A 13,585-nucleotide genomic window follows, 5' to 3' on the forward strand; every position below is an offset into this window, starting at 1 on the left:
TCTGTGCATTTAAATGGCAGATCATGTATGATTTTCACAGACTTACAAGGGGTTTCTGATCATCCTGAAAATGCACAGTGTGTCCTAGATATTGATTCCATTTTTGTTGAGGGACAGTGCCTTCCAATTTAGTGGCTGGCTTCCCAATCCACGGTACCCTTGGGCACATAATTTTATCAACAGCATACTCTAGAGTTAGATATGCTTTACCCTTTACAGACCTTGCCTCACTATTACATTGGTAATAGTTGATTCGACCACAAAATATCTTATTAGTCACAATGCAATTGTGATTTAGTCCATGAAATAGCACTAGTGTAACCAAAAGCACTTAAACACTAAGAACAGCAAATCCGTGAAATGCTTGCCTTTCTGTGAAGACTCGTGCATGCTACTGCTCAGGGTCAAAGGTCAGTGGGCCAAGACTTAGAGCCCGCCTGGCTCCTTCTCCTGTTTTCAACTCCAAGAGCAGCCAGGACAACAGTTTCTTTGTTTCTGTTTCTAAGTTTTACAGGACTCAATAAAGGCCCCTGCCAGTATTGTCTCCATATCTGCCCTTTTCATCTCTAGTTGGAGACTCAATGACAGGAAGTTCGTAGGCCACAGAAGTCACCAGATCTTTCTCCTCTATGAAAATGGCAATCCCTCCTCCTCCCTGGAGGCAGATGTGTGTTTTTGTTCCCGTTTCTGCCTTGTTCATTCTTTCCTCCTAGTCCTCAGTAGATAGAGTGGAAAAATCACCGAAGGCCCTGGAAGTTTTTCACAAAAATCCTCTGTGGATGTGCTTTTAGAAATCCTTTTGAGGAAGCTCAGGCCCCCTCACTCAGAGAGCAGCAGCCCTTCTTCGTGTGAGGGAACAAAACCCAGAACCCAAAATATATTAGCCTTTTTCCTTTTGGAGTTTTAGGGGACAAAAAGAGGACTCGAGGAATTAAAATATCAACTTGTATGCTTAGGGAGATGGCATGATTCAGAGAGCTGGACCCAGTTCTATCAGTTTCTAGTGTTTTCCCTCAAGTGGGGAGCTAAGCTAGACAGTCTCCAATACCCCTTGGACTCAGGTAAACACACAGTGATCCTTACAGGAATATCCCTTCCTCCAGGCCTCCCCCATACTTTTACCATCTTGAATGGTGGGTAAAATTTCCTCAGCTCCCCTGGCAATTTTTCTATCAACTGAGAGATTAGCCAGGGCCCTGTGTGGAACCAGAATCAATTTGAACCTCCCTTTCTCTCCAGATTTAAATATTACAGAGGAGGGGTTTAATTCAGCTTCACAGACTCTAAAGAAATGTTTTAGATTTCAAATGATTGAAAGTAAGATATCATTGGACATCAACTACTAGGTATTTTTGAAATAGATTTTTCTGGGAATTTTTCATTTGCTCTATGTGGGTTGTGTGTGTATATATGTGTGTGTGTATGTGTGTGTATATGTATGTGTGTGTATATATATATGTGTGTGTGTATCTGTGTGTATAACGGAAATTGGTTCCTGTGCCAACAAGTTTTATCAGATGGATCTTTTTAGTACAAGCAATTGTTTTTTCTGTCTCTCCACATAAGAGGCCTCTCTTCTACTAATATATTTTCAGAAACCATTGATGACAGACTCCTCACTTCTCTTCACCAAAGATTAAGGAAGCCCTTGATTCAGTTCCCACCAAGCTTGGCATGTTGGCCATGGTGTGGCTTTTGGGGTGTATTTGCTTCCCTTTTGATATATACACAAGGATCTAATGCTCCAAGAGAAAGACCATGTAGATGCAGGACTCTGACTTCAGTCTGGTCCTTAACTCTTTTTTTTTTTAATGTTTATTTATTTATTTTGAGAGAGAGAGAAAGAGAGAGAGAGAGCACAAGCAGGGAGAGGAGCAGAGAGAGAGAGAGGGAGAGAGAGAATCCCAAACAGGCTCCATACTCAGAGTGTGGGGCTTGATCTCACGAGCATGAAATCATGATCTAAGCCATAACCAAGAGTCAGATGCTCTACCACCTGAGCCACCCAGGTGCCCCCATGGTCCTTGATTCTTCAGATGATTCCTGCATTGGCCTCATGTAGCTAGAAGCCTGAGCCTTTGGGCAGTGCCATGCCCCGGGTTGCACATTTCTTGCCATTGAGGCCCATTGAAGCAACATCATGTTAAGAGGCTTTGTTAAGGCTGAAGTCTTCACATGGGCAGAATGAGGAAGGGAGGACCCTTGAGAGACAGCATACACACGGAAAGGCCAATACAGAAATGTCAAGAGCAGAAGCTTTTCATCCTTTCTTTTTCCTATCTGTAAGTGGAGGATGGCAAGCACCAGAGTCCAGGTTGGGACTAGGCCCTAATGGTCGATGGAGAACATTCCAGCCACGAGGACCTGCCAGGGACCATCTGTTGAGCTGTGCTCAAACAGCTAGTACATGTCAACCTCTTTTGTTGGAATTAAATCTCATTCCCCATGTTGGAATAAGGCTTTCTGTATTTGAGAACCTTGAATGGAGCATGTATCACTAATGCCCTGCATCAGTGGGTGTCAGCTAAAACTCAGTGTTGGCTTTTATATCCAAAGCCCACCCCTTGCCAGCTGGTGGGAGGTTGGAGGGGCTGTCCAATGAAGGAAATTCATGAGCAGTGAGGAAGGAGCTGCTAACACTTTGGATTTGTTGTTCTGGAAGAATTTGGGCTGCTTCCTTTTCTTACCCAGGCCTTAAGATGGCCAAAGGCCAGAGGGATCTTGGTAGCTGTGGTGATTTTTGCCACCCATTTCCTGATAAACACAGAGACAAGAACCTTTTGTCTCCTAAACTGGAGCTAAGCAGCCAGATTCTATTGTTGGGCCTGGCTGAGGAAAGGCCTGGATCAGAGGTTACACATGGAGGACCCAGAAAGAAGCTAATGGAGAGACCCCAGTGTCTATGATGTTTCTTGTTGCCCACTGAGCTTTTCCTCTTCCTCACTCACAAGGATTAGACATGTTGTTTGCAGATGACCTCCTACCCATTCCCCCATCATGCGTACAGCAGGCATGAGGTCAATGCCTGCCTGGGGTAGAGCTAGGCTAGTAAGAGAAATAAGTATAATGCAGAGTCAAATGGGCTAAGTGCCCCAGAGATGCATACACAGTGGGCTAAGGAATTGAGTGTGCTGAAAGATTACTTGCAGCTGCAGGATGTAGGGGAAGGGACAGGATGTGACCTTGGTTTTGACATGGGGGTTGGAGCCAGTGTCCAATGGGCACTCCAGAGTAGCTTGATCCCAGGCAAGGAGAGAGCTGAGTAATGGCAAATAGATGCTTTTTTGGGGATCATATTTTCCCTTGAGTCCAAGAGCAAGGTGTATAAACATTAATATGGGGGAAATATCCTTATGTTTTAGTCCATATTGTCTCAGCCCAAATCCCACCTGCTGCGGCCACATTTTTTTTTTCTCTTATTCTTGCACTATCTTGCCTATTCTTGATTTACCTAACACTTTTTCTTTAAATTTACTGATCTTTTACATATATTTTAAAAAGTAAACTTAGTAAGCCAGTCATGAAAAGACAAATAGTGTATGATTCCACTTACGTAAGGTACTTAGAGGAGCCAAAATCATAGAGACAGAAAGTAGAATGGTGGTTTCCCAGGGTCAGGGGAGTTACTTTATACTAGGGATAGATTTCAGTTTTGCAAGAGGAAAAGAGTTCTGGAGATGGATGGTAGTGATGGTTGTACAATATGGATTTACATAACACCATTGAACTGTACATTTAAAAATGGTTAAGATGGTGAATTTTATGCTGTGTATATTTTACCACAATAAGAAGAATTGGGGGGAAAAAAGTAAACTTAATATCTCTGCCATAATTGGGAACTACACTAAATAGATGTAGCTATTTTTTTTTCAACGTTTATTTATTTTTGGGACAGAGAGAGACAGAGCATGAACGGGGGAGGGGCAGAGAGAGAGGGAGACACAGAATCAGAAACAGGCTCCAGGCTCTGAGCCATCAGCCCAGAGCCCGACGCGGGGCTCGAACTCCCGGACCGCGAGATCGTGACCTGGCTGAAGTCGGACGCTTAACCGACTGCGCCACCCAGGCGCCCCTAGATGTAGCTATTAAAATAAGAACCGGGCATTCAAAATTATGCCTCCATGGACTGCCTTGGTATACCCAACATTCTTTGGGAAATGTTGTCGATTTTAATAAGCCATAGAGAATTTGTAAAGTATCAGAATTAATCTACACTATCCCATCAAGTATGGTTTTGTTTTGTTTTTGAGTTCTTTGCTTTGTAGCAGGACTACAGCTCTTTGTTAGGGAAACAGGCAGTATGACTCTTAAGCCATAATTAAGTCCTGGACAAAAGCATCTTTGGAAGCCAAGGCTCTGCTTTTGCTGTTTATTTTCATTTTCTTGTGTTTTATTGATGGGATCAGCATCCTGTTATTATAATTAAGTCCATCGACTTGTCATGATTCATTCTATGACTGTTTATTAGACATCATGTAAACAAGGAAAAACTATTAGTTTTCTTAAAAGCTGGGAAGGTCCACCAAAGCTCAGGCTTCAGAAAGAGCATTGAGTCTTCCTAAAGTTTGAGTTATCAGGGAGCACTTTGCTGGAAATCCAGGTAAGACCTGGATGGAGCCTGCCACTCACCACTTCAGATCCAAACCTGAGGTGGCCCTTGTGGGTTACTTAGCTCTAAGTGCATGACCAGGATTGGCATGGAAGCAAGCAGTGAGTCCCCTGCCAAGAGAGAATCACCTTCCATACCCTTGTAAAGCCTGATATAGGAGACCAGGGGTGGAATCTGGGTCCAGGAATTGGGGAGTAGAGAAGAAGCAGGCAAAAGCCAAAGGCCAAGCTGTATTTTAGAAGGTCCTGATAGTCCTTCCTTCAACCTCTCCTGCTGACTTGGTCATCTAATGCCTCCAGATGTCCCAGTTTACAGGGCCCATTAATTCTGTAAGTGGAAGCAAAACAGAGTACCTAGACAAAATATAAGAGTGGCTTTTCCACGCAGGTAGATCTCACCCGTACCAAATTCCATGGCAGACGGGACAGTGTTTGTGCAGAGGCATACATTCTCACACATGCAAAAATGCAGAAGGGAGCCAGAGAGAACCATAAGAAGTGGTGTATGAGAGCCTTGCTCGATTAGAGTCACTGCCTGCTTTACTTAATTCTAGAGGACTTGCCATTGATTCTATGAGATGTTTTTAGAAGTTGTTAATTCACTAAAGCCATCCCCTTTTTAGTTGAATTATGATCTACCGGTCTGCTTTAGAAAGAAAAATTCATAGCACATTTTTAAGTATTTAATTGTAACAGCTTTTGTCTTTAAAAAATAATCAAGGATAGCTTACAACAGATGTTGATGTAAATTGTCCATTTCACAAATATAATTGTTTAGCTTAATGAAGGTGTGTTTTCAACGCACACAGAGGGGGTTTGGCTTTTCTTTTTTTTTTTTTTACATTTTTATTTATCTTTGAGAGACAGAGCACAAGTTGGGGAGGGGCAGAGAGAGAATGAGACACAGAATCCGAAGCAGGCTCCAGGCTCTGAGCTGTCAGCACAGAGCCTGATGCGGGGCTCGAACTCACAAACTGTAAGATCATGACCTGAGCTGAAGTCGGATGCTTAAACAACTGAGCCACCCAGGCACCCCAGCTTTTTGGTTTTTGTGTATACTTGTTTTGTCCCCATATCCTGAGGACAGAGCCATCCAGGAGGACACTGCACCTGTGCTGAGACCCTCTAGTCAAATGAAATGTACCACCTTGTTGATAGTAATAACTTGACATTATGCCTCGTACCTAGTCCCTTTAGGCTTCATTTTTGCTATTCAACAGCTGAATTAGGATTCTTATGTATAGAAGGTTGTTGACTATATTTACTGCACCAGTATTTTTTTCCACAGAGACAACCTACATCAAAATCTTATGTACTTTATATATTGCTTTGTTCTCTATGTCATTTACTTGAAAAGAGACTGGACTGTAAAGTCAAAGTAAACACAACTCCTATGTGATGGTTGGGAGCCTGGTCATTAGAAGCTGCATTGATAGGTTATGCCACCCTCTGGAGTTCTGGATTGAGACAGGAAAGGACATCATTTGGAAATTCTGCTGCAAATTATTGGTTTCCCTTAGGTGAATCTGAGATCTGTGCAACTTAATAAAACTACACGTAGTGTCTTTCTGCCTGTCCTACATTAGAATGTGCTTTCTGGAGTCATTTATTCTTGCTCCTGTCTAGGTTACTAACACTTGGCCCTGGGAATGAAGGGAATATAGCCAAGTAGAAAGGCACTCTCATCCCACACTCAGAAGAGCTTTAAATTGGGTGTGACCACAATGTAGCTAGTGCTGGAGAGTCCTGTCTCCCAAGTGGGTGTAATATCCACTGGGCTGCTTCAGAACCATGAGGTCCCAGTCAGTTGGATTGAGGGAAGATATAGTATAGGAGTTTCCCAGAGTTTGTTCTCTGCTGCCAGAGGCACCTTACATTTGTGGGGCATTCTGGGGTTTGCCCAGTATTTTCACACGTGGCTGTGGGTCTCACTGAATCCATACCTGAGATCTCTCTCCCCGTGAAAGCAAGCCTAGATGCTTGGAAATAGTAGTAAGAGTTGAATACATGAATTTTATACTCAAAATCCCAGGGAGATGGTAGATATTTTCCCTAATCTATTATTTTGAGAAATTTCAAACATTATAGGCAAGAATAGTATTGTTCACCTGAATGCACCAATTATTGAAATTTTGCCACAATTTCCTTATTTCTATATCCCCCCCTTTTTTGGAGGGGAATGGGGTGCTGACCATTTGACACTTACTTTCCAAAATTTTCATGCTTTGACCCTAAATTCTGCAGTTTGCATCTCTTAAGAGCAAGAACATTTTCCTACATAAATAAAATTACCACAGTCAGGAAATTAGACATTAATACAATATTATCTGTTATATACCCTTATTCAAATATCTCCAGTTGTTCTTTATAGCTGTTTTTTATTGATGCCATATGTGATCAATTCTGTGTACTCAATAGTTATCATGTCCCTTTATTCTCCTTTTATTTATAATAATCCCACAGTCTTTAAAAAAATTTTTTTTGTGACATTGATATTTTGAGGAGTTTAGGTCAGTGGTTTTGAAGAAAATCCCTGACTTTGGATTTGCCTGATAGTTTTCTCTTGTGTAGATTCTGAACACATTTGGGGGCAGGGAGATGACCCAGGGGGTACTGTACCTTCTCAGAGTATCACATCTGAGGCACATGATGTCAGGTGTCTCATTGTTGGAGGTGTTCATGCTGATCACTTGATTAAGATGGTGTCTCCCAGGGGTGCCTGGGTGACTCAGTCGGTTAAGCGTCCAACTTCGGCTCAGGTCATGATCTTGTGGTCCGTGAATTTGAGCCCCACATCAGGCTCTGTGCTAACAACTCAGAGCCTGGAGCCTGCATCAGATTCTGTGACTCCCTCTCTCTCTGCTCCTCCCCAGCTCATGCTCTGTCTCTCTGTGTGTCTCAAAAAATAAATAAAAGTTAAAAAAAAATTTTTTTAAAGATAGTGTCTCCCAGATTTCTCTATTGTCAGAGTACCTTTCCTCTTCATGATAAGTAATCTGTGGGGTAATATTTTAGGACTGTGAATGTTCTGTCCCCTAATAATCTTTCACTTACTGATGTTAGCATCAGTTTTATACCTATACTGTGATGGAGAGGTTATTTACCACTTGCAGATTAGAAAGACAAAGCTCAAAAGAGGAGATGGGTCTTTGTTTGCTGGCCATCCCACCGTGACCATGCCATATGAGAATCTCCTGGATTATATCATACTGGTTTATCTTTTATAAACCGCTCATTCTTTGCCACCTCCCCACCCACCCCTTACCCCTACCCCCACCCCTGATACATGCAGGCAGACATCTGTTTTAGGAATCAGTAGTTTCTATTCATATCTTCAGTTTCTGTTTCAGACTGAATTCCCTAAAAGCAGAGCCTGAGATGCAGATTCTTGTGTTGTGATTTATTGAGACAGGGTTTCAGGAGCAGCCTGTGAAGGAGTGAGGGGTGCAGTCTGGGACGAGCAGGAAACCAGGCAAAGATAGGGGGGTAGCTGGAGTCTAGCCTCAGCCTGATCCCACAGGGAGTTCTGCAACATGAATAGCAACCCCAGAGTTGTCCCGCCTACAGGCAAGAAGGCCATTCCTCTATGACCTGCATCAGCATGTCATTAGCAGAGCGTCTCTCCCTGAGGAGGAAGTGACTTTCTGGGTATGCCCAGAAGAAGGGAGAAAGCTGTGAGCTTTCAGCAGCCAGTGCTCATGGCAGCAGGGACATGGGTACCTGGTCTTGTAAAGGGGGACTGGGCAGGACACCAACAGCGTGCAGTGCAGATTCAACATTTCCCACATTAGTTCTTCCCTAAATGTTGTCTCTGATAAAAGCTAATGTCTTTTTTTCTTTCTTTCTTTTAATCTCTCTTATTTTTTTAAGTTTACTTATTTTTATTTTGAGAGAGAAAGAGAGCAGGGGAGGGGCAGAGAGAACATTCCAAGCAGGCTCTGTGCTGTCAATGTAGAACCCAACGTGGGGCTTGAACCCATGAACCGTAAGATGAAATCAGGGGTTGGACACTTAACCAACTGAGCCACCCAGGCGCCCCTCTTTCAACCTGTTTTATAATAATATACTATAAATCTCAAAAGGCTGTTAAAGAAAAGTGTTAGCTTAGTCATAGGCAAAGACAAGATCTAATTAATGGTTGCTCCTTTATGAAGCCCCATGAATCTTATTCACTGTCTTCCTGACTGGGCCCTAGATTTTTAGGCTGAGGTTGGTTGTCAAAACAAAGACTCTAGCTTCTTGAACAGCTGAGGTATCACAGGATGTGCTCTTCTAAGGAAGATAGAAGCACCAACATATTTACTCACAGCACATGTGAGCGTTAGGATTGCCGTGCTAGAGACTGTAGAAATTTGCTCTTGGTAAAATATTGCCAACCCGAGATGGCAGGGATGTAGGGTTTATTTGGGATTGGAGAATTCTTTCAGTGGCATGTTACCACCCTCCTCCAAACCCCAGTCCCCCTTCCCCCAAAAACCCACCCCACCTAATTGGATCTGGGTTCAAGTGCACATTTTGCTCTTAGGTCTCAAGCAAGTGTTCCTCAGACTGCAGCATCAGTGTCTCCTGGAACTTGTTAGAAATGCAGAGCTCCAGCCCCCAAGCTACAGAATCAGACCCTCTGGGGCTGGAACCAGGAATCTGTAGCTTTACAAACCCTAGGAGATTTCTCTCTTAGGCTCCAGTGCCAATCCAATGCCATGGTTGTAAACTTGCCTGCAAGTTGGGTTTGCCTGGGGAAATTTTTTAAATTGTGATTCCTGGGTTCCACCCCAAAAGGTCTGATTTATTTGATCTGGGGTGCAGTCTGGCCATCAAAACATGTTGAAGCTCCCCAGGCGATTTTAATATTCAGCCAGCGTTGAGAATCTCTGCTCTAAAGTGGCCTCATTTACCTCATGTGAAAGGAATTTTAACACCAGCTTCATTTTGAAGAGGGTGTTCTTATAGCTGCAAAGATTCACTTCAAAATACCTGGAGGCCCTGAAATGGCATTTGCAGAATGGGAAATTGCTCTTTTTTGGCCCATACTCTCCCATCTGGAAAGTTGTAGCAAAGGTATAGGAAAACTTTCTGGGGAAACAAAATGTAAATCTTGAATGGAAGTATGATATTCTTTAGATCTGTACAAAGTCAAGAATGTGCAGAGAAGACATTAGGATGGCAGTCTCTGGCCAGCCCACATGCTGTCCTTGTGGGTATGTTACTGAGCCTGCTCACCCCAAAATGATTGCCTTAGGTTGGCTTCTTCTATATTCAATCCTGCCTCTTAGGAGTGGTATGCCCAAAAAAGCACATTTTTTCACTCTTGCCTACAATGTGGCTTTATCTCCATCATTCGCAATGTTGAAGACTTCATTCAGGCCACACATTTAGGTTTCTTGGGGTTTAGATGTTTGAAGACCATTTGAACCCCAACCTGAATTTGGCCCTTAAAATGTGAGTGATCAGCTCTGATATTTTCCACTGGCCACTCCTAGACTGGTGTTGATGACCAGCTCATTGAGAGGCAGGGCGTGATAGAGGGAAAGAGAGCCCAGAGCCAAGCACCCTTGGATTGGAATTTCTACCTTCTCACTCTCAGAGGCATATCCTTGCCTTGTACAAGTTACTCAAGCTGTCTGGGCTTCCCTGTCCCCTTTATTTAAAAACACTGGATTCCTGGTACCTGCCTTTTGGGGCTGTTTTACAGGAAATGAGAGAATTTTTGTAAAGGGATGGCAGACAGTAGAAACCACATAGATAAAGCTCTCCTGTGTTCATGATCTTACTTGTTACCTGCAAAGTTGGAGGAACACCAGACCTCTTGAATTTCTGGCTCTGCCATTTCATGGCAGTTTATAACTCTGGACAGCCCAATACCTTCTTGGATGAGCCTCTGTTTTCTCATTCATAACATGGGGATTAAACACTCAGTCACAGGATTAGTGTTGGGGCTCAAGGCAACTATGGAAATCAATATGACATCTTTTTATTGAGATTTCATTCACATATCATACTTTAAAGTGTATAATTCGGTGGTTTTCAGCATATTCACAAAGTTGTACAGTCATCCATACATCTTGGTCCAGAACATTTTCTTTACTTCAAAAAGAAACTCCATACCTATTAGCAATCACTACCCATCCCATCCCTTCCCCCAATCCCAGGCAACACTAATCTTTCCGTTTCTCTATTTTTGTCTAGTCTAGATATTTTGTATAAATGGAATCGTACCGTATTTGTGTCTAGCTTCTTTCACTTAGCATGAAGTCTTCACAGTTCATTCCATTTTGGAGCGCGGATCAGTACTCCATTCATAAAAAAGAATGAATATTATGGCTGAATAAAGTTCCATTGTATGGATATACCACATTTTATTTCTCCATTCATTAGTTGATGGAAATTTGGTCCATTTCCACTTTATGGCAATTATGAATAATGTTAGTATGAATAATTTTATGAATAGCACAGCATTCGTCAACTGTGAAGTTTTATTACAAATAATATTAGTAATAAAAATGCCTAGATGTGTGAAAAGAAATGAAATCCAATTCATTCGGGTGGAAAATGAGTGTGCATGAGTGAGTGTGAATGTTTTATCTTTGCTTTTAAATTTTTTTAATGTTTATTTATTTTTGAGAGAGAGAAAGAGAGAGAGAGAGAGAGCGCACAAACAGGGGAGGGGCAGAGAGAGAGGGATACACAGAATTCAAAGCAGGCTCCAGGCTCCAAGGTGTCAGCACAGAGCCCAATGAGGGACTCAAACTCACAAACCATGAGATCATGATCTGAACCAAAGTTGGATGCTTAATCAACTGAGCTGCCCAGGCACCCCATTTTTGTCTGTGCTTTTAGAGCATGTCATGCTTGTGCTTATGATAAATCTTTTGGGGCTTTAGGACCTCATGCTACCATATGAAATTTAGCATTGAGGGTTCTGTGCTCAAATTGTGAAATGGTTTATGCCAGAAGACAGACCCAACAGCATTCAGGATGTTTAGAAGCTTTTGAAAACTGTGTTAGAAATAGAAGGTCTGTTGGATCTGTTGAGTATTCTGTTTAATACTGTAGATACGGAGTGAAAGCTAATATGGCATCTGCCCTCAGAAAGCTTTCAGGCTGGAAGGAAGACACGTGAGGTGGAGATGAAAAGATGGGGTATGTGCTGCGACAGGCGTAGCCTAGAGACTGCACAATGGTCTCCTTGGCAGAGAAACAGGGCAGCAGCCATTTGACACCTGCCAATTCTCTTTCTCCTAGCATGGTAAGACACAAGGACGATGGCTATTCTGAAGAAAAGGATGTGAAGACTTGTCCCTGGGACTCTGGCTATGACAGCCTCTCCAACAGACTCAGCATTTTGGACCGGCTTCTCCACACCCACCCAATATGGCTGCAGCTGAGTCTGAGTGAGGAGGGGGCAGCCGAAGTCCTTCGGTCCCAACCTCCAGGGGTAAGACTCAGAATCTCAAGGAAACAGTTTGAGACAAGGAGGGCTGCTGCTTTCTTAAAGAGAAAGACTTGGAGTTCCAGAAAGTTCTTTCCCAGGCTTTATGGAGCATGGTGTCTGGTGCATACCTGGGTTGCAATGCAAGGAGATTGTGGAAAGTATGGAGGCAGCTCCAAGGAAAAGAGCCCCTTCATGGTTTGTCTTTCTGTCTTCATCAGCTCAGTTACCCAGGGAGGTCTAGGACTCAGCAGGATAACAGGGCATCTGGGCTGACTTCTTGGGCCTCAACACTGAGAATGAGCCTGGTTATAGGGTCTTCAGTTGCCCCTGCTGTTTTCATTCTGAGCCTGGGAACCCTGCCAGGACCTAGCCATCCAACTTGGGACCCAAAGTTCAAAAGTTCTGTGTCCGTAGACTTGCCTACTCTGGCTGCTGATGTGTAATTCTCTTTCTCTTTGGGCTTCCTCAGTGGCTTCTCATGGGGCTCACTGTCCAATTATGTTTCTTCTGCTACTTCCTACCCAATACCAATCTCTTAATCAAGACCACTCCATGACTCTATAGTGGTTCCCCCCAAAATGTCACTTGGTGATTGGTGTATCTGGTGCTGTTCAATGTGGTTGCCACTTGCCCTGTGTGGCTGTTTAACTTTACATTAATAAAATTAAATTAAATTTAAAAACTCAGTTGCTCAGTTGCACTAGCCACATTTTAAGTGCTCACTAGCCACAGATGGCTGGAAGCTACCATATAGGATGGTGCAGAATATAGGATGTTTCTACCATCACAGAGATTATATTGGAGGTCACCTGTGTACAATGTCTACTTCCCAAAAAAAGGTAAATACAATAAGTCACAGATAAAGTAAGACTTGGAACAACTCATGACAAGAGATAGAAACTAAGAAATATATGGAGAAGCAAGAAAAAGAAACTCCATGGTAGCTGGTTGACAATATTGTAGCAATTGAGCACAAAAACAAACTTTTGAGTTTCCTATCAGCAAGAGCCTGTCTGTTACCATTTTCTGACCTCTAAGTGAGTCTTTCTTTCAACAGACAGAAACAGACGGGACTGTTGGAACATGCTCAGGGTGACTAGGCGCAATAGTTGATCATCTTTGTGGAAAATTCCTTGGCCAGCACACCAGGTTGTTGCCTGTAATCTGGGTCTGTATGATCAGACCTACGTCTGTGGGGCCCCCTCTTTTGGAGGTTGAGTTGTCTGCTCCTGCATTTCTGCACAGAAATTCTGGAGAGGGAGGTTGCCCTGTTGTTAGGCAACAATTCTCTACCCTGCCCAGCTTCCCTCCCAGTGTTGGGCACGTCCATTCCTGCTGAGACTTTGTGGGGAACAAGTCAGGCAGGATGTTCTATCTGTCCACCTACTTGATCCCTGGACAGGACCTGCCTGATGAGATGGGGCAGGCTGATGACAGGCTGAGGACAGGAGAAACACAGATTAGGAGAGGCCACAGTGCACCAGGAGCAAGAATGCTGAAGAGAAGGAAAAGCAGGTGTGAGAGGAAAGGACATTTGAAAGTCTG

The 13,585-nt window shown here is 43.2% G+C and overlaps 1 protein-coding gene across 6 annotated transcripts in view; it reads left to right on the forward strand.

Moving 5' to 3' along the window:
• RIN2 (Ras and Rab interactor 2) overlaps positions 1–13,585 on the forward strand; it is a 225,731-nt gene that overhangs the window by 169,086 nt on the left and 43,060 nt on the right. For 4 of the 6 annotated variants that reach the window (XM_047068694.1, XM_047068695.1, XM_047068696.1 and 1 more), the window contains one exon: positions 11,851–12,043. The exons of the other annotated variants lie outside the window; for them this stretch is intronic. In XM_047068694.1, coding sequence (XP_046924650.1) covers positions 11,851–12,043 — 193 coding nt within the window. The remainder of the gene's footprint in view (positions 1–11,850; positions 12,044–13,585) is intronic. 6 annotated transcript variants of the gene reach the window in all.

Source organism: Lynx rufus, unplaced genomic scaffold (assembly GCF_022079265.1).
Source record: "Lynx rufus isolate CCGP_SWC_20201006 ecotype Redwood Valley unplaced genomic scaffold, mLynRuf1.p SCAF_8, whole genome shotgun sequence".
NCBI lineage: Eukaryota > Metazoa > Chordata > Mammalia > Carnivora > Felidae > Lynx > Lynx rufus.